Raw genomic sequence first — 18,713 nt, forward strand, 5'->3', positions numbered from 1 at the left:
TCATCGCATGCCCCCTAGTCCTAGTATTTTTGGAAAGAGTAAACAAACGATTCACATCTATCCGTTCCACTCCACTCATTATCTTATAAGCCTCTATCATATCTCCCCTCAGCTGCCTTTCAGCCTTTCCTCATAGGGAAGTCATCCTTTATCATTTTTGTTGCCCTTCTCTGTACCTTTTCTAATTCAACTATAGCTTTTTTGAGATACAACGACCAGAATTGAACACAATAGTCGAGGTGTGGTCGCTCCATGGACCAAAACAAAGGCATTATAACATCCTCACTTTTATTTTCCATTTCTTTCCTAATAATACCTAACATTCTATTTGCTTTCTCAGCACATTGGGCAGAGGATTTCAATTATCATCAACGACGACACCTAGATCCCTTTCTCGGTCCGTGACTTCCAACGCTGAACCTTGCATGACGTAGTTATAGTTTGGGTTCCTCTTTCCCACATGCATCACTTTGCACTTGCTCACATTAAACATCATCTGCCATTTAGACACCCAGTCGCCCAGTCTCCCAGTCTCGTAAGGTCCTCTTGTAATTTTTCACAATCCTCCCGTGATTTAACGACTTTGAATAACTTTGTGTCATCAGCAAATTTAATTACCTCACTAGTTACTCCCATCACTACATCATTTATAAATATGTTAAAATGCAGCGGTCCCAGCACAGACCCCTGGGGAACCTCACTAACTACCCTTCTCCATTGAGAATACTGACCATTTAACCCTACTCTCTGTTTTCTATCTTTTAACCAGTTTTTAATCCACAATAGAACACTACCTCCTATCCCATGACTCTCCAATTTCTTCTGGAGTCTTTCATGAGGTACTTTGTCAAACGCCTTTTGAAAATCCAGATACACAATATCAACCGGCTCCCCTTTATCCACATGTTTGTTCACCCCTTCAAAGAAATGTAGTAGATTGGTGAGGCAAGATTTCCCTTCAGTAAATCCATGTTGGCTTTGTCTCAGTAATCCATGCTTTTGAATATGCTCTGTAATTTTGTTCTTTATAATAGTCTTTACCATTTTGCCTGGCACCGACGTCAGACTCACCAGTCTATAATTTCCCAGATCACCTCTTGAACTTCTTTTAAATATTGACGTTACATGGGCTACCCTCCAACCTTCTGGTACTACGCTCGATTTTAAAGATAAAGTACATATTACTAACAATAGTTCCGCCAGTTCATTTTTCAATTCTATCAGTACTCTGGGATGAATACCATCCTGTCCAGGAGATTTGCTACTCTTCAATTTGTCAAATTGCCCCATTACATCCTCCAGGTTTATAGAGATTTCATTCGTTTCTCCGACTCGTTAGCTTCAAATACCATTTCTGGTACGGGTATCTCTTCCAAATCTTCCTCGGTGAACACTGAAGCAAAGAATTCATTTAATCTCTCCACTATGGCTTTGTGTTCCCTGATCGCCCCTTTTACCCCTTGGTCATCTAGTGATCCAACCGATTGCTTTGTTGGCTTCTTGCTTTTAATTTACTTTAAAAACATTTTACTATGTGTTTTTGCCTCCAACGCAATCTTTGTTTTGAAGTCCCTCTTAGCCTTCCTTATCAGCGCTTTGCATTTGGCTTGACATTCCTTATGCTGTTTCTTATTAATTTCAGTTGGTTCCTTCATCATTTTCTGAAGGATTTTCTTTTAGCTAATGCCGGCTGTCATTTGGTCTTCCGTCTTTGTAAGCATATTGTCTATTATTTTCCAGTTAATTCACTGGTTCTCTTTGTTAGAATCCACTCAGGACTGATTTTAGGAGAACGCAGGTTATAAATACTTGAGATTAGGATTTTCGATTTCACTAGCTTTCTTGCATTCAGCTTTTTGTGCTAACATAGAAACAAACAGCTGATAAAGATCAGCAAAGTCCTTATAGACTTCCCAGCAAGGTGGCTGGAGTTGTACCTGTCGCTCTGTTCCTGTCACGTTTCTCGTGGAACCTCGGGGTTAGTGAGCCCTTGGGCCACTGCCGAGGGGCGGTATCGGCAGGAGAATCACCCAAACACAGACAAGGCAGAACAGACGTACCAGCAAACCCAGGACTGGAACTACCAGGCGGAGACTGCAGCCGAGGCAACTCAAGCTGGAGCACGCAGGACAGGAATTCAGCCCAAACTTCACCTGCACTTGACCGCCATTCCTCAGGAGTTGAGCCCCTGGGTGCAGGTGGCCGGCAGGACTTACCGGACAGGGCAGGAAGGCAGAACTACAGGAAACAGCAGCCGGCGAACAGCAGGTCACTTCCAGAAAACACACTGGGGTTCCAGGCAGGCAGCAAGCAGCAGAAAAAAACAGAAAACAAGCCGGGTCTGGGCAGGCAGCAGACAGAAGAATAAATCAGGAAACAAACAGGGTCAAAGTCACAATCAGGAAATAGCACAGCAGCACTGCAACTAACTCTCACCAAAGGAAACTCCTCTGAGGACCTCTTTTGCAAGGCAAACTAGAGAACTTCCCAGGTGATTAATAAAGGCAGCATACAAGGGAGTTCACCAGGTATGGGTACTGCTTAGTTTCAAAAAAACTCCCAAAACAATCTGGAAGGCTGGAAGATCTGGACCAGACCAGCATATCTACTGGAACATGGGAAACGGCAAGCCATCAGTTCACAGCAGCCACCAGATCTAACCACCAGGGGTCGAGGTGACTGAGAGCAAGGAACCTGGGCACAACCGTGACAGTTCCCTCCTCTGTGTCTTTCTTTAGGATTGTACCTGCCGGTCTGTTGGAATGGAAATATTCCAGGTGGGAAAAAAGGATGGGATATAATATACTTGCTTTCTGTGGTTACAATCTAAGCTATTTACAAATTATATACTGGTATTTTCTATGTACTTACACCGCCTTAGGTGAATATTTTCAGAAAGACGGTTAATAAATCTCAATCGATCAAGAAATACCTGGGGTAATGGATGTTTGAGCAGGCCTTTGAGGTTACCAACGGGTGACTTGTTTTTCTACTCCCTCACTGCTTTATATGTGTTGCTATACATTTTCTTTTATTTAAGTATGATTGATCATTTATTTGGATTTTGCTCACACCTTTTTCAGTAGTAGCTCAAGGTGAGTTTGCATTCAGGTACACTGGGCATTTCCCTGTCCCTGGAGGGCTGACAATCTAATTTTTTTATACTGTTCACCTTGGACTTCTTTTCTGTCTGTTTTTATGACCCTCTTTGACCTACTCATTAGTAAAGGTGATTTACCCATAGTCAGAAAGGAGCTGGAGTTGGAATGGAAACCAGGTCCTCTTGGTTCTCAGCCCACTTCACTAATCACTTGGCTGCCCCTCCATCACAGTTCTCGTGGAATCATGATCTCTCTTTTTTCCAGTATTTATACGGTTTTCAGTGGATTAGCTTTACTGCCTTACTGTGCTTTTCTTATATAGTCCTTCTGACATCAACCTTTCACTACTGTAATCATTGCTGGTTGTACTTTCTCTTGAACATTCATTGTCCTAATCTGCAACTATCAAGCTTTCTTGTTTAGGTTTGTTAACTTTCATTATCGTCCACAACAGACCAGTCCAGACGAGTGGGTTATGACCACTGTTCCATCCCAGCTGAGTGAGAGTCCTCCACCTACATTCCTGCCAGTGGGTGGTGCTGTTTCATTATCACATTTTCAATAGTGAAAGACAGGCAAGCTCTGCAGGACTCTAGGGAACCTGCTTGACCCTAGTGATAGAAAACACAATATTGAAGCACTTCCCCCCACTGGCAGCAATGCAGCTGGAGGACCTTCCACTCAGCTTAGAGGGAACAGTGGTTACGACTCCCTGACATAAGAACCTAAGAATAGCTATACTGGGGCAGACCAATGGATCATCTAGCTCAGTATCCTGCTTCCAACAGTGGCCCATCCAGGTCACAAGTACCTGGCAGGAACCCAAAAAGGAACCTTCCATGCTACCGATCCAGGGCAAGAAGTGGCTTTTCCCCACGTCTGTCTCAATAGCAGACTATGAACTTTTTCTCCAGGAACTTGTCCAAACCTTTTTTAAACCCAGATATGCTAACCACCATTACCAAATCTTCCTGCATCGAGTTCCAGAGCTGAACTATTCTTTGAGTGAAAAAACATTTCCTCCTTTTTGTTTTAAAAGTATTTCCAGGTAATTTCATTGAGTCTCCCCTGGTCTTTGTATTGTTTGAATGAATGAAAAATCGATTCACCTCCACCCTCTGGGTGTGTGTCTGTCCTACCAAATGAATTGAGAGTGCTCAGGGTGTGCTCCGGGAAGGTGTTACTTTGTAGGATGTTGTGAGACCGATCAGTTTATAAAATGACAATTATTTTTGTTCCAGAGATCTGGAGACATCGAGATGAGTCCCATAATCTAAACCAGAGCTTTGATGCTGAACTAATTAAAGAAGAAAAGAGGAAAGAAGTGGAAGAAGAAATCAGAATTCAGGTGACAAATTGAGGTTGAAGGAAAGAGAGAGCGACACCAGGCCTCAGGGAAGCAGAGAGAGGCAGTGTCTACAACCCCGTCTCCCCCCCCCCCCCCCCCCACACACACACACATCCAAAAAAGCAGCAGCGATAAGCAGGGAGACAGAAGGTCAGAAATGGTCTACCAGCATTGCCGCTGATTTCGGACACACTGGGAAAAGGTCTCAGATCAGTTAATAGATAAGATGGAGGGGGAGGGGGGGGGTTGGATTTGGAAATTTACATGCACTTGTAGCTGAGCAAATGGAGGGGAAAGTGACTCACCCAAGGTCACCAAGGGTGATAGTGGCAGAAGCAGGATTTGAACCCTGGCTTCTCTGGTTATCACATTACTGCGCTAACCATTGGGTGATTCTTCCACTATTACCATCTAATATGTTACATAAGTACATAAGTATTGCCATACTGGGAAAGACCAAAGGTCCATGAAACCCAGCATCCTGTTTCCAACAGTGGCCAATCCAGATCACAAATACCTGGCAAGATCCCAAAAAGTACAAAACATTTTATCCTGCTTATCCCAGAAATAGTGGATTTTTCCCTAGTCCATTTAATAATGGTCTATGCACTTTTCCTTTAGGAAGCCGTCCAAACCTTTTTAAAACTCTGCTAAGTTAACCGCCTTTACCACATTCTCTGACAACGAATTCCAGAGTTTGATTGCACATCGAGTGAAGAAAACTTTTCTTCGATTTGTTTTAAATTTACTACATTGTAGCTTCATCGCATGCCCCCTAGTCCTAGTATTTTTGGAAAGCATGAACAGACGCTTCACATCTACCCGTTGAACTCCACTCATTATTTTATAGACCTCTTTCATATCTCCCCTCAGCCGCCTTTTCTCCAATGGTTAGCGTGTCTGGGTTTAAACAAGGTTTGGACAAGTTCCCGGAGGAAAGGTCCACAGTCTGTTACTGAGATGGACAAGGGGGAAGCCACTGCTTGCCCTGGGATTGGGATCACGGAATGCTGCTACCAATTGGGTTTCTGCCAAGTGCTTGTGACCTGGATTGGCCACTGTTGGAAGCAGGATACTGGGCTAGTTGGACCAATGGTCTGACCCAGTAAAGCTATTCTTATTCTTATGTAAACCAAGGGAAAGAGGAGAAATAGAAACAGAAATGCATTTCCTCTTGTACTGTGTAAAAAACAAAAAGAGATCAGAGATGCACATTTCACAAACCTGAGAGAATTAAAGAATGAACAGGAAGTGTTTAATTCTGGGGAAAGAGGAGAATAGATATAGTACAAATGCGTTTTTGTTCCACAAATACCGTAATGTCCTAGGTGGATTCCTAATTAAGAGAGCCATGTAATCCCTTGGATGAACAGTAACATGGTAGATGATGGCAGATAAAGACCTGCACGGTCCATTCAGTCTGCCCAATCAGATAAACTCATATCATGTGTTGCAATGTAACATATCTTGATCTGTCCTTGCCATTTAATCGGGACACAGACGGTAGAAGTCTGCCCGGCACTGGCCTTATTTCCCAGCATTTGTCAGGCTAATTGATTTTGGAAGGTGCCACACCCATTTCCAGTATCTTAGCCAATCAAAAGGCGAGGACACACCCAAACCATACTCACACTGCCCAGACCACTCCCTCCCCGCCCCTTTGATGATGTTGCAAGATACGATGTCATAGCCCCACATATTTGCATAACCACGTCCCGTGCCCTGCCTTATTTGCATAGTCCTGCTCCAACCACTGCCCCCTTTTTGTATAACCCCGCTCCAAACCCCTTCCCCTTTTACTGATGTCACAGGAAGTGATCATATACTAGAATCCTTTCTTCTATAAACAGCGTGTTATGATTTTTTTCAAATCTTGTTTTATTTTTTCATTTTATAAAATACTGGAGGAAAAGCCTCACGTATCGAGAAGTAGCTCCGAACTTCACAGTCACACTGTCGTACACTTACGGAGTACTCACTCGCATGACTGACATAAAAACCTCCAGTGTTTTCTGTTTTATTCACTCTATGTTAAGTTTTAACCACTCTTACTCAAAGTTTAGTGAATACATCTTATCTTTGCAGTCGTACAGTCAGGCGACGAAACAGTGTGACAAGGCGGTGGCTGTATCTAGATGTTGGGCTGTATAGAGAGAGGTGTGACCAGCAGAAGAAAGGGAGTGTTGATGCCCCTGTATAAGTCGTTGGTGAGGCCCCATCTAGAGTATTGTGTTCAGTTTTGGAGGCCGTATCTTGCTAAGAATGTAAAAAGAATCGAAGCGGTGCAAAGAAAAGCTACGAGAATGGTATGGGATTTGCGTAACAAGACGTATGAGGAGAGACTTGCTGACCTGAACATGTATACCCTGGAGGAAAGGAGAAACAAGGGTGATATGATACAGACGTTCAAATATTTGAAAGGTATTAATCCGCAAACGAACCTTTTCCGGAGATACGAAGGCGGTAGAACAAGAGGACATGAAATGAGATTGAAGGGGGGCAGACTCAAGAAAAATGTCAGGAAGTATTTCTTCACGGAGAGAGTGGTGGATGCTTGGAATGCCCTCCTGCGGGAGGTGGTGGAGAGGAAAACGGTAACGGAATTCAAACATGCGTGGGATAAACATAAAGGAATCTTGTTCAAAAGGAAAGGATCCTCAGGAGCTTAACCGAGATTGGATAGCAGAGCTGGTAGTGGGAGGCGGGGCTGGAGGTTGGGAGGCGGGGATAGTGCGGGGCAGACTTATACGGTCTGTGCCAGAGCCAGTGGTGGGAGGCGGGACTGGATTTTGGGAGGCAGGGATAGCGCTTGGCAGACTTATATGGTCTGTGCCAGAGCTGGTGGTTGGGAGGCGGGGCTGGTGGTTGGGAGGCGGGGCTAGTGCTGGGCAGACTTATATGGTCTGTGCCAGAGCTGGTGGTTGGGAGGCGGGGCTGGTGGTTGGGATGCGGGGCTGGTGGTTGGGAGGCGGGGCTAGTGCTGGGCAGACTTATACGGTCTGTGCCCTGAAGAGCACAGGTATAAAACAAAGTAGGGTATACACAAAAAGTAGCACACATGAGTTGTCTTGTTGGGCAGACTGGATGGACCGTGCAGGTCTTTTTCTGCCATCATCTACTATGTTACTATGGTTGCTATCCGCGGCCAACTGTGGCCAGAGTTTCTGGTCACTGTGACTGTTTTTCACTGCAATGTGTACCAATGAGATATTTATAATAATGGATATGTTAAACAGGGAGCAGAAGCCTATTTACAAGATACAGGATTATGACGGCGAAGCCATGGATGATTCTTTTTACCCTGAAGAACTATTAAAAATCAGTCCTGACACTGATGACCGTATTGAAAAAATTGCATAAAAAGAGGAAGGGGTCGGAGCAAAATATGTCTAGAGAAATGGGGGGTGTCGAGCAGTGGCCAGGCAGGGGTCCCAGACCACCCTCAGTCTGCCCCTGGATGTCGTTGACAAAGGGGATGCATATGGATGACGTCTTCTGCGTATATGTATGTCTTTGCTCTCTTCCAGTTTGTGGCCTAGAGGGGCCATCAGAATGTTGACTAGAGATGGAGAGATGGGAGAACCTTGAGGTACTCCACAATCTGGTGTCCAATCTGTTTATAGAGATTCTGACATCTTTTTACTTTGTAGGATCTACCTCTCAGGAATCCCTCAAACCAGGATAGTACCATGCCCCTTTACCTAAGTTATCTAGCATGTATAGTAACAGTACTACTATTAGTACTTATCATTTCTATAATGCTACCAGACATCCACCAAGTCAAATGCTTAGGACATGTCAAACTGAAGGATCATGACTCTCCTGCCCATGCTAACCTCCTTTCTCAACTCTAGTACTCAACTCTCATTCTAAGTTGAAAGCTGACCTTTTCACTACTGCCTTTGGCCCCTAACCGTTACTCATTTGCCCTCCTCCTTCCCTGTTCCTCTTTACTCTATAATTCCCTTGCCTGTAATGTCTTGTCTGTCTGTTTTACTTAGATTGTAAGCTCTTTGAGCAGGGACTGTCTCTCTATGTCAAGTGTTCAGCGCTACATGCGGCTGGTAGCGCTATATAGATGTTATTAGTAGTAGTACATAAGTACATAAGTATTGGATGGGGGTTAGAATAACGCATCTTCTCTGTCGGGACAAAAAGAAGCTGTATTTGGTTAGGCTTTGTATGAATGTATTGGGGGCATTTTTCAGTAAGAAATTCGGACATGCATCTAGTATGCATTGGGACGTCGTATCTACTCATATAGTGTCTGACCATGTCGTTGGAGGGCGGTGTGAAGGATGACCATGATCTGTCTGTTGGCATGGGGTCTTCTGCTTGTCTTAATAAGTCTAGGTATTCCCCTCCGATGGAATGGGCAGTGCTCTTCTAATAGTAGTAAGTTTTTGCTCAAAGTAGTTTGCCAACTCCTGGGCTGAGAGTGGTTGTCGATTGTCTGCAGTTAGATCCTGTGTGTAAGTGCTGCACTACTCGACCGGCACCTAACTCTAGAACTACAAGTGTCCACCCTAACTTCAAAAGTTTCCAGATCACTATGGCACTGCGAAAACTATGAACCCTCAAAAAACACCTTTTGCGTCCTGGCCCAAAGTTTTGTGCTGTCCAAGATAGACTACTGCAATGTGATCTATGCGGGGTGCAGGGAATACGTCCTCAAAAAAACTACAAACAGTACAACATACCTCTGCGTGTCTGATCTGTGGTGCATCCAGATACGACCAAGCTACACCACTACTACAATCCCTGCATTGGCTACCCATAAAAGCCAAAGTGGTGTTCAAAATCTGAACTTTAGTATACCAGGTTGTCTACGGCACCACACCAAGCTATATGATGTTGCTAGTACATAAGGACATAAGTAACATAGAGGGGCATAATCAAACTGGGCGCCCATCTTTAAGGGCGCCCATCTCTAAGGACGTCCCTGCAAAGGGGCGGGGCATCCCGTATTATCGAACAAGACGGACGTTCATCTTTCGTTTCGATAATACAGTCGGGGACGCCCAAATCTCAACATTTAGGTCGACCTAAATGTTGAGATCGCTGACCTTACAGATGGGTGACCTCAGTTTTCACCGATAATGGAAACCGAGGATGGCCATCTCAAAAATTACCAAATCCAAGCCATTTGGTCATGGGAGGAGCCAGCATTCGTAGTGCACTGGCCTCCCTCACATGCCAGGAGACCAACCAGGCACCCTAGAGGGCACTGCGGTGGACTTCAAAAATTGCTCCCAGGTGTGCTGAGCCCCCCAAACCCTCCTAAAACCCACTCCCCACAACTGTACACCACTACCATAACCCTTAGGGATGAAGGGGGGCATCTAGATGTGGGTACAGTGGGTTTGTGCTGGGTTTTGGGGGGCTCACATTTACCACCACAAGTGTAACAGGTAGGAGGGGGATGGGCCTGGGTCTGCCTAGCACCCACTACAACTGCTCCAGGTACCTGTATACTGCTGTGATGGACCTGAGTATGGCATTTGAGTCTGGCATAGAAGCTGGCAAAAAAAAAATTTTTAAATTGTTTTTTTGAGGGTGGGAGGGGGTTAGTGACCACTGGGGGAGTCAGGGGAGGTGATCCCCGATTCCCTTCGGTGGTCATCTGGTCAGTTTGGGCACCTTTTTGAGGCTTGGTTGTGAAAACAAATGGACCAAGTAAAGTCGGCCAAGTGTTCATCAGGGTTCCCTTTCTTTTTTCCATTATCGGCCAAGGATGCCCATCTCTTAACTACGCCCCCGTCCCGCCTTCGGTACACTGCCAACATGCCCCCGGGACCTTTGGTCATCCCCGCGACGGAAAGCAGTTAAGGATGCCCAAAATTGGCTTTCGATTATACCGATTTGGGCGACCTTGGGAGAAGGACGCCCATCTCCCGATTTGTGTTGGAAGATGGGCGCCCTTCTCTTTTGAAAATAAGCAGGATAGTAACATAGTAAGTGACGGCAGATAAGGATCTGAATGGTCTATCTAGTCTGCCCAACAGTCACATTCATTATCAATTCAAGATTTAAATCAACAGTGAATGTAATGTTATTTACTTGATCATGGTCTTTTTTTGGTGGTTCTGGGACATAGACCATAGAAGTCCACGTGGCTCTGTCCTTAAGTTCCAAATACTGGAGTTACCGTCAAAACCCACTTCAGCCTATACAAATCCGTCTTGTCATTTGCCCTGCACTGTCCTCACGTTCCAAACCGCTGGAGTTTTCGTCAAAGCTCTCTCCAGCTCACCCTAAACCGGATCACCCTATGCAGGACTCAGACCGTACAACCCAGCCCACCACCGGCCTTAGTTGATGCAGCCAGAGTCACCATCTAAGTAGAGCTACTGTTAACGGACCTCAAGGAGAAACTCCGAGTCCACCTCATTATCCGTTACCCCAGCTGCAATGGAGTGGTCTACAAATCAGCCCACATCGCCGGACTTCTGTATAACACAGTCCAATGGTGGAACACGCTAACCAGAAACATACGACATGACATTTCCTATAAAAGCTTTTGCAAAAAACTGAAAACATTTTTATGCAGGAAATTCCTGATGACAAACATAACTTAACTCTATGCAATAAGACACCGATCTTGTATTCCTCTCCCCTCCCACCTGTAGATTTTGTGTATAACACCCAGAAGTTCTCCACCCCCATTAGGTCTCCTCCCTATCCTGTCCATCTGAGAATGGCATCATGATTCCTTGACCTGTGTCTGTATTTTTGCTTGATTTAATGTGAGTCACATAGAACTGTGTCCTCAACTCGGATGATTGTGGGGTAATAATCCAAATAAAGTGAAGTAAAGTTTCTCCATGTTCCTGCTGGTTACCTATAGGTGGATGAACTGATGCGAGAAGAACTGCAGAAATTGAAGATGGCGGTGGACAGAGATATGGGCATCGCACGGAAGGGGAAGGCAAAGGGGAAGAAAGGCAAAAAGGTGAGACATCCCTGTGCATTTCTTTGAGTATCTCCTATGCCCACCTCATAAAGGGACCCTTTTACTAAAGCTTAGCAGGATCTAATGGACATTAACGTGCTCTAAGTACCGAATGGCCAATAGGTATAAAATAGGAAATGCAGCATTTACTGCATACGGTCATGTTTATTAAAAGTGCCCCAAGGTGAGCACAGAGACTGGCAGACACCAGTTGAGAGGCCCATCCTTGTACAGAGTTGCTCTACTGTTTTTATTTATTTATTTATATCCTACCTATCAAAGACATTTAGGCAGGTTACACTCATAAAAGTTAAAACAAACTCAAAACTAAAACATATAGTACAATAAAACAAAGCATAACACCTACAGCAAATCTAAAAATAATCAAAATTCAGCATAAAAATAACAGAATGAATCAATAGAACAAAACTAAACAAAACCCACTTCAAAAGTGCGAAACCCCTCCGAGAAAAGTTGCATTGGTTCCCAATCAAAGAACGGATCATCTTCAAAATCTGCACCTTAGTCCACAAAATCATATATGGCGTAGTCCCAGGATACATGACAGACCTTATAGACTTACCAATATGAAACAAAGTCAGATCATCAAGATCCTACCTAAACCTACACTACCCAAATTGCAAAGGACTGAAATACAAAACAACGTACGCAGCCGGCTTCTCCTACATAAGCGCACAACTATGGAATGGGCTCCCAAAAGCTGTGAAAACAATTTACGACCACTTGAACTTCAGGAAATCACTAAAAACCAACCTCTTCAAAAAGGCCTACCCCAACGACCCCACGTAACCTTCTTCACCTACCAACACAGCATGACTATGATCGAACAGGACAACACGCAATCTTCATCCATTCCGATCCTCCACTTATACCTCATATGATCACTATACAACTTTGTATTTGTTATCCACCAACTGGGCAAACGCCTTTGATGGTACTATGTAAGCCACATTGAGCCTACAAATAGGTGGGAAAATGTGGGGTACAAATGCAACAAATAAATAAACTGTTTTCTGAACATTAATAATAAAGTAATGAAATCTGACGCATTTCTAAAGGAAGAGCATTCCACATAGTTGGGCCCACTACAAAGAATATATGAGCATGATCTTGGTCAAGACGAACTTGCCGAAAAGAAGGAGCATCAAAAAAGCAATGACCTTGTGATCTCAAATTCCTTGAAGGATGATGAACTTTCAAACTTTGAGCAATAGTTAATGAAGCTTCAGTATGTAAAAGCAACATCAAGATTTTAAACTTAATATGCACAAAAATAGGCAACCAAGGAAGCTTCGTAGAAGATCCAAAAATGGCAGAAAATTCCAGTAGAAGGGATGGGCACTCTCAGAAAGAGTGCCCACTATTATTCACAACACAGCAACAAAAATGAGAAGGGGCAGACCACTGTGGTTCCAAAACAGGTGGTTTATTGAAGAAAGACAATAAACTGCCTCGACTCAGTCCTACAATTTGATGCCACATGCACCTCAGGGGCATAGCCAGACTTCGGCGGGAGGGGGGTCCAGAGCCCAAGGTGCAGGGGCACATTTTGTCCCCCCCCCCCGGTGCCACCACCTCCTCCCGCCGTCGACACCCCTCGCTACCGCCGCCACCCCCGCCACCAACCCTCCCCTGCCGTCGCCTACCTTTGATGGCGGGGGATCCCAACCCCCGCCAGCCGAGGTCCTCCTCTTCCGGTGCAAGGCTTCGTTCTGTTTCTGTGAGTCTGACGTCCTGCACATTGTATGTGCAGGACGTCAGACTCACAGAAACAGAACGAAGCCTTGCGCCGGAAGAAGAGGACCTCGGCTGGTGAGGGTTGGTGGCGAGAGGGGGGTTGAGAGGGTCATTGGCAGGGGGGTCCAGGGCCAAATCTACGTGGGCCCAGGCCCCTGTGGCCCCACGTAGCTATGCCACTGATGCACCTGCTTCAGGAGTCAAATAAATTATTTCTGTAAAAACAATATAACATTGAAACTTAGAAAAAACATAGACATGCATAATTTAAAATATGGGAACTAATCATCAAAAGAAGGCTGTACAAGCAATAAAAATGATCAAAACAATAAATTTTATAAACAATATAAATTAAAAGATCTAACAAAAATTATTGCCCATAATAAAAGCATTTAAAATGCTCTCAAAACTACGAGTTGGTTATTATAAATAGGTAAAATACATGAAACTATCAAATGAAAAACACAGATTACTAAATATAAAACAATAATGTCTATATACTCTACTTATTTTTATTTGTGGAAACTATCTACATATTTACAAATTCATATTGATAGATATAGATAGATAGATATATAGATTTATATATTTTATTAATCATCATTATTGTTTTATATTTAGTAATCTGTATGTGTTTTTCATTTGATAGTTTTATGTATTTTACCTATTTATAGTAACCAACTTGTAATTTTGACATCATTTTAAATGCTTTTATTGTGGGCAATAATTTTTGTTAGACCTTTTAATTTATATTGTTTATTGTTTTGATCATTTTTATTGCTTGCACGGCCTTCTTTTGATGGTTTATTGTTCTCTTATATATTATAGCTTGTTTGTGTCTGCTTTTTCTAAGTTTCAATGTTATGTTGTTTTTACAGAAATCATTCATTTGACTCCTGAAGCAGGTGCATGTGGTGCTGAAACGCAGGACTGCGTCGTCATTTTATTGTATTTCTTGTAGCGCTATAGAAATAATAAGTAGTAGTAGTATTATCCACAAACACAAAATGTAGTGTTTTCTGCTTGTTTTCATGTGTTAATGACATTCCCTATGATGTTACGAATGACAGCCCACCCTGAGCTACTAGTGTTACACCATCTGTGACATACACATGTCCTGGAGACATAGGGGTGGGTAATGTGAAGGACAGACTCCGGGACAGCCGAGCAATGTGGGATTTTCCTGCATGTCCTGTGCAGTGTCACCTCTGCAGCATCTCCTGCTCTGTCCCTTTTGCAATGTCACCCCTGCAGTGACTTACAGCATGTTGTTCCGGGTGGGTGTTAGAGGAGCAGGTCTCCTGTCTAATATCTAACAATAACTGAACATCTCCCCCATTTTTGATGGAACCAGACTTACAGTATGTGGCTGAATTTCCATTTTCCTACACAGGGCTCGATTGAAAACTTAGTGCCGCAAGTGTATTTGCAGAAGTGAAGCTGTGGGATTTCTATCCCAGATGTCGCTCCCATACAACTTGTTAAGTAACTGGCCTGGGGTTTCTTATTGCATACATGGCCTGAAGAGCTTTTCTCTGGAGCTAATTTAATGCTCCTTCAGGTCAGATTCAGGTATAACCTAGTTCTTCAATTTGTGTTGGAGATTTTAAGGAGTTTTCCGCTAGAATATGACGGAAGTTTGAGATCAGAGGAACAGTAAACACATCTAACTAGCTCCTGGTTGTACTGTAATCCCTCATTCAATCTCACCCACTCTCTTCTCATGTTCCTTCCTTTCTCACTTCAATCTTCCCCCTCCCCCCCTGTCCTACAGCACATCCCTGTCTCTCCCTCTCCTCTTCCTTCTGTCTCTTCCATTTTCTCGCATTTCAACTCTTACACGCACAACACACACATGTGCTCACACATGTGTGCACATGCACACATGTACACTTGCATACCACACATATGCACATGTACATGTACACACATGCAGATACACACACAGATGTGCAATCATACACACACATGCACAGACATACATGTGAACAGATAGACACACACACACCCATGTACAGATGTACAGAGGCATGCACACAGACACACACATGTGTACAGATATACATATACAGATGCACTCACATGCATGCACACACACATACAGATGTGCAATCATACAAATGCATCCACAGACATACCACTGAACAGCTAGACACACACCCATGTACAGATGTGCAGAGACATACACACACATGTACAGATAGCTATTTATTTATTGGGGTTTATTAACTGCCTTTATGAAAAGATTCACCCAAGGCAGTGCACAGCAGATATACTTTAACATCAAACTTACAAATTTGTTGACAGCATAACAATAGTAAAATAACCCAGATATACATATACAGATGTACTCACATGCGTTCACACACAAATATGCACATACAGACATGCTCCTGCACATACACACATATAGATATACATATACAGTGATACCTTGATAATCCGTCCGAAAACAATCGGCGAAATCCGAAACCGATGAAAACCGAGGCAACGAGAAACAATGCCACACTGAGCAGGAGAACGCATGGGTCGCCCTTTGTTTTCGCAAAATTAGCAGCGAGTTCACATGGGCACGCCAACGAAATCTGAGGCAACCGACGAAATCCGAGACAAATTTTTTGTGGAAAAAAATCAACGAAAACTGAAACCGACGATAACCAAAGTCAACGAAAACCGAGGTATTACTGTACATACATAGACTCACACATACATGAATACATGCACATACACACACACACACACACACACATACATGCATAAACAAACACGCATGCAGTCACGGGTGCACACAAGTTTATTTCTTATTATATCACATATCAGGAATGCTCTATAAGTGGTTTACAAACACACACAGAGACATACATGCAAAAAAGCACACACATGTTTTCAGTTTGAATGCTTTGGTTCTAATAAATTCTCTGTTTTCTGATCACAGAAAGGAAAAAAAGGAAAGAAGGAAAAAGATTTGACACCTGACAGGTAAGATTTGTCTGCCTTATACATTCACATATCAATATTTAAAGCATTTGCTATTCTGCCTCTCGACAGAGGTTTACAATAAGCTACAATTTAAAACAGAAAGGAAAGGCATTATAACAGAAAAGCAGACAAGAATATTTATCAAAGACAATCCAGAGAAATAAAATAAATAAATAACAAATACAACCCAGACAAGAGACAAGAACAACCCCAAGAAAATCAAATTAGACAGAGAAAAAAAAAAACAACTGAAACAAAAAGAACCCCAACAAAGACAAACTAGACAGACAGAGAGAAAATACAACCCCCCCAAAAAAGACAAAACAGAGAGACAAAGAGAAAAACAACTGAAACAAAAAGAACCCCAACAAAGACAAACTAGACAGAGAGAAAAAAAACAACCCCCAAAAAAGACAAACCAGAGAGACAAAGAGAAAAAAACAACTCCAACAAAGATAAACCAGAGAGACAGAGAGAAAAAAAACAACTGAAACAAAAAGAACCCCAACAAAGACAAACTAGACAGAGAGAAAAAAACAACCCCCAAAAAAGACAAACCAGAGAGACAAAGAGAAAAAACAACTGAAACAAAGACAAACCAGAGAGACAAAGAGAAAAAACAACTGAAACAAAAAGAACCCCAACAAAGACAAACTAGACAGAGAGAAAAAAAAACAACCCCCAAAAAAGACAAACCAGAGAGACAAAGAGAAAAAAACAACTCCAACAAAGATAAACCAGAGAGACAGAGAGAAAAAAAACAACTGAAACAAAAAGAACCCCAACAAAGACAAACTAGACAGAGAGAAAAAAACAACCCCCAAAAAAGACAAATCAGAGAGACAAAGAGAAAAAACAACTGAAACAAAGACAAACCAGAGAGACAAAGAGAAAAAACAACTGAAACAAAAAGAACCCCAACAAAGACAAACTAGACAGAGAGAAAAAATACAACCCCCAAAAAAGACAAACCAGAGAGACAAAGAGAAAAAAACAACTCCAACAAAGATAAACCAGAGAGACAGAGAGAAAAAAAACAACTGAAACAAAAAGAACCCCAACAAAGACAAACTAGACAGAGAGAAAAAAACAACCCCCAAAAAAAGACAAACCAGAGAGACAAAGAGAAAAAACAACTGAAACAAAAAGAACCCCAACAAAGACAAACTAGACAGAGAGAAAAAAAACAACCCCCAAAAAAGACAAACCAGAGAGACAAAGAGAAAAAAACAACTCCAACAAAGATAAACCAGAGAGACAGAGAGAAAAAAAACAACTGAAACAAAAAGAACCCCAACAAAGATAAACTAGACAGAGAGAAAAAAAACAACCCCCAAAAAAGACAAACCAGAGAGACAAAGAGAAAAAAACAACTCCAACAAAGATAAACCAGAGAGACAGAGAGAAAAAAAAACAACTGAAACAAAAAGAACCCCAACAAAGACAAACTAGACAGAGAGAAAAAAAACAACCCCCAAAAAAGACAAACCAGAGAGACAAAGAGAAAAAAACAACTCCAACAAAGATAAACCAGAGAGACAGAGAGAAAAAAAACAACTGAAACAAAAAGAACCCCAACAAAGACAAACTAGACAGAGAGAAAAAAAACAACCCCCAAAAAAGACAAACCAGAGAGACAAAGAGAAAAAAACAACTCCAACAAAGATAAACCAGAGAGACAGAGAGAAAAAAAACAACTGAAACAAAAAGAACCCCAACAAAGATAAACTAGACAGAGAGAAAAAAAACAACCCCCAAAAAAGACAAACCAGAGAGACAAAGAGAAAAAACAACTGAAACAAAGACAAACCAGAGACAAAGAGAAAACACAACCCTGCTATATTTGATGTATCACAGGTGGTCTGTAATGATTTGTTGTGCTTTCGTGTTGGCCTCCTCTTTATGGAATAATCTGCCGCTTTCTTTGCTGAAGTGTCCTATAAAACGTTTTGTGAAACCTCGAAGACCCACCTTTTCCGTCTTGACTTCTAGTGGGATAAAAGCTCTCTTTCATTATATTTTATGCTTTTGTGGACAGCAAGTTCCTCTTTGCAGCTTTGTCTGTTTGTTTTTGTTCTTCCTATCTGCTGTTATTGATACTGATTGATGTTCTTTTCTTTTTTTCACTTTGAATTGTTTGTCAGGAACCAAGTTTATTTATTTTTATTTATTTATTGCATTTGTATCCCACATTTTCCCACCTCTTTGTGGGCTCAGTGTGGCTTCAAGTAATAAACATAAACATTATCCCCCAGATTCAATAAAACTCACCAAAAATTCCGTACACATATTTAATTAAATAACGAGCCAATTAGCACTAATAATTGGCTTTTTAACAAGCAATCATTGACGCTAATTGAAATCAATTAATAAGTATGTGTGTAAATTTAGGTGTGTGATCCGCTCTTAAATTTTATGTGCATCCCTGAAAAGGGGGCGTAGAAATGGGAGGGGTCATGGGTGTGGATTAAGCGTGTTTTTACAGCTCTGATTTTTTTAGGCCAAAATTAAGCAGGTACTGAACCTGTTCTGTAATGGCTCCTATGCGTGTAATTTTTATTATAGAATTGCTAGT

General features: G+C 42.4%; 1 protein-coding gene across 1 annotated transcript in view; it reads left to right on the top strand.

Annotated features, from left to right (window-relative positions):
• Positions 1-18,713, top strand: part of LOC115460007 (dynein regulatory complex protein 11-like) — a 118,182-nt gene that overhangs the window by 59,889 nt on the left and 39,580 nt on the right. The window contains exons 6-8 of the mRNA XM_030189869.1: positions 4,343-4,449; positions 11,297-11,401; positions 16,095-16,138. Of these exons, the coding sequence (XP_030045729.1) occupies positions 4,343-4,449; positions 11,297-11,401; positions 16,095-16,138 (256 nt within the window). The remainder of the gene's footprint in view (positions 1-4,342; positions 4,450-11,296; positions 11,402-16,094; positions 16,139-18,713) is intronic.

The sequence above is a fragment of the Microcaecilia unicolor genome, chromosome 1 (assembly GCF_901765095.1).
Source record: "Microcaecilia unicolor chromosome 1, aMicUni1.1, whole genome shotgun sequence".
Classification (NCBI taxonomy): Eukaryota; Metazoa; Chordata; class Amphibia; order Gymnophiona; family Siphonopidae; genus Microcaecilia; species Microcaecilia unicolor.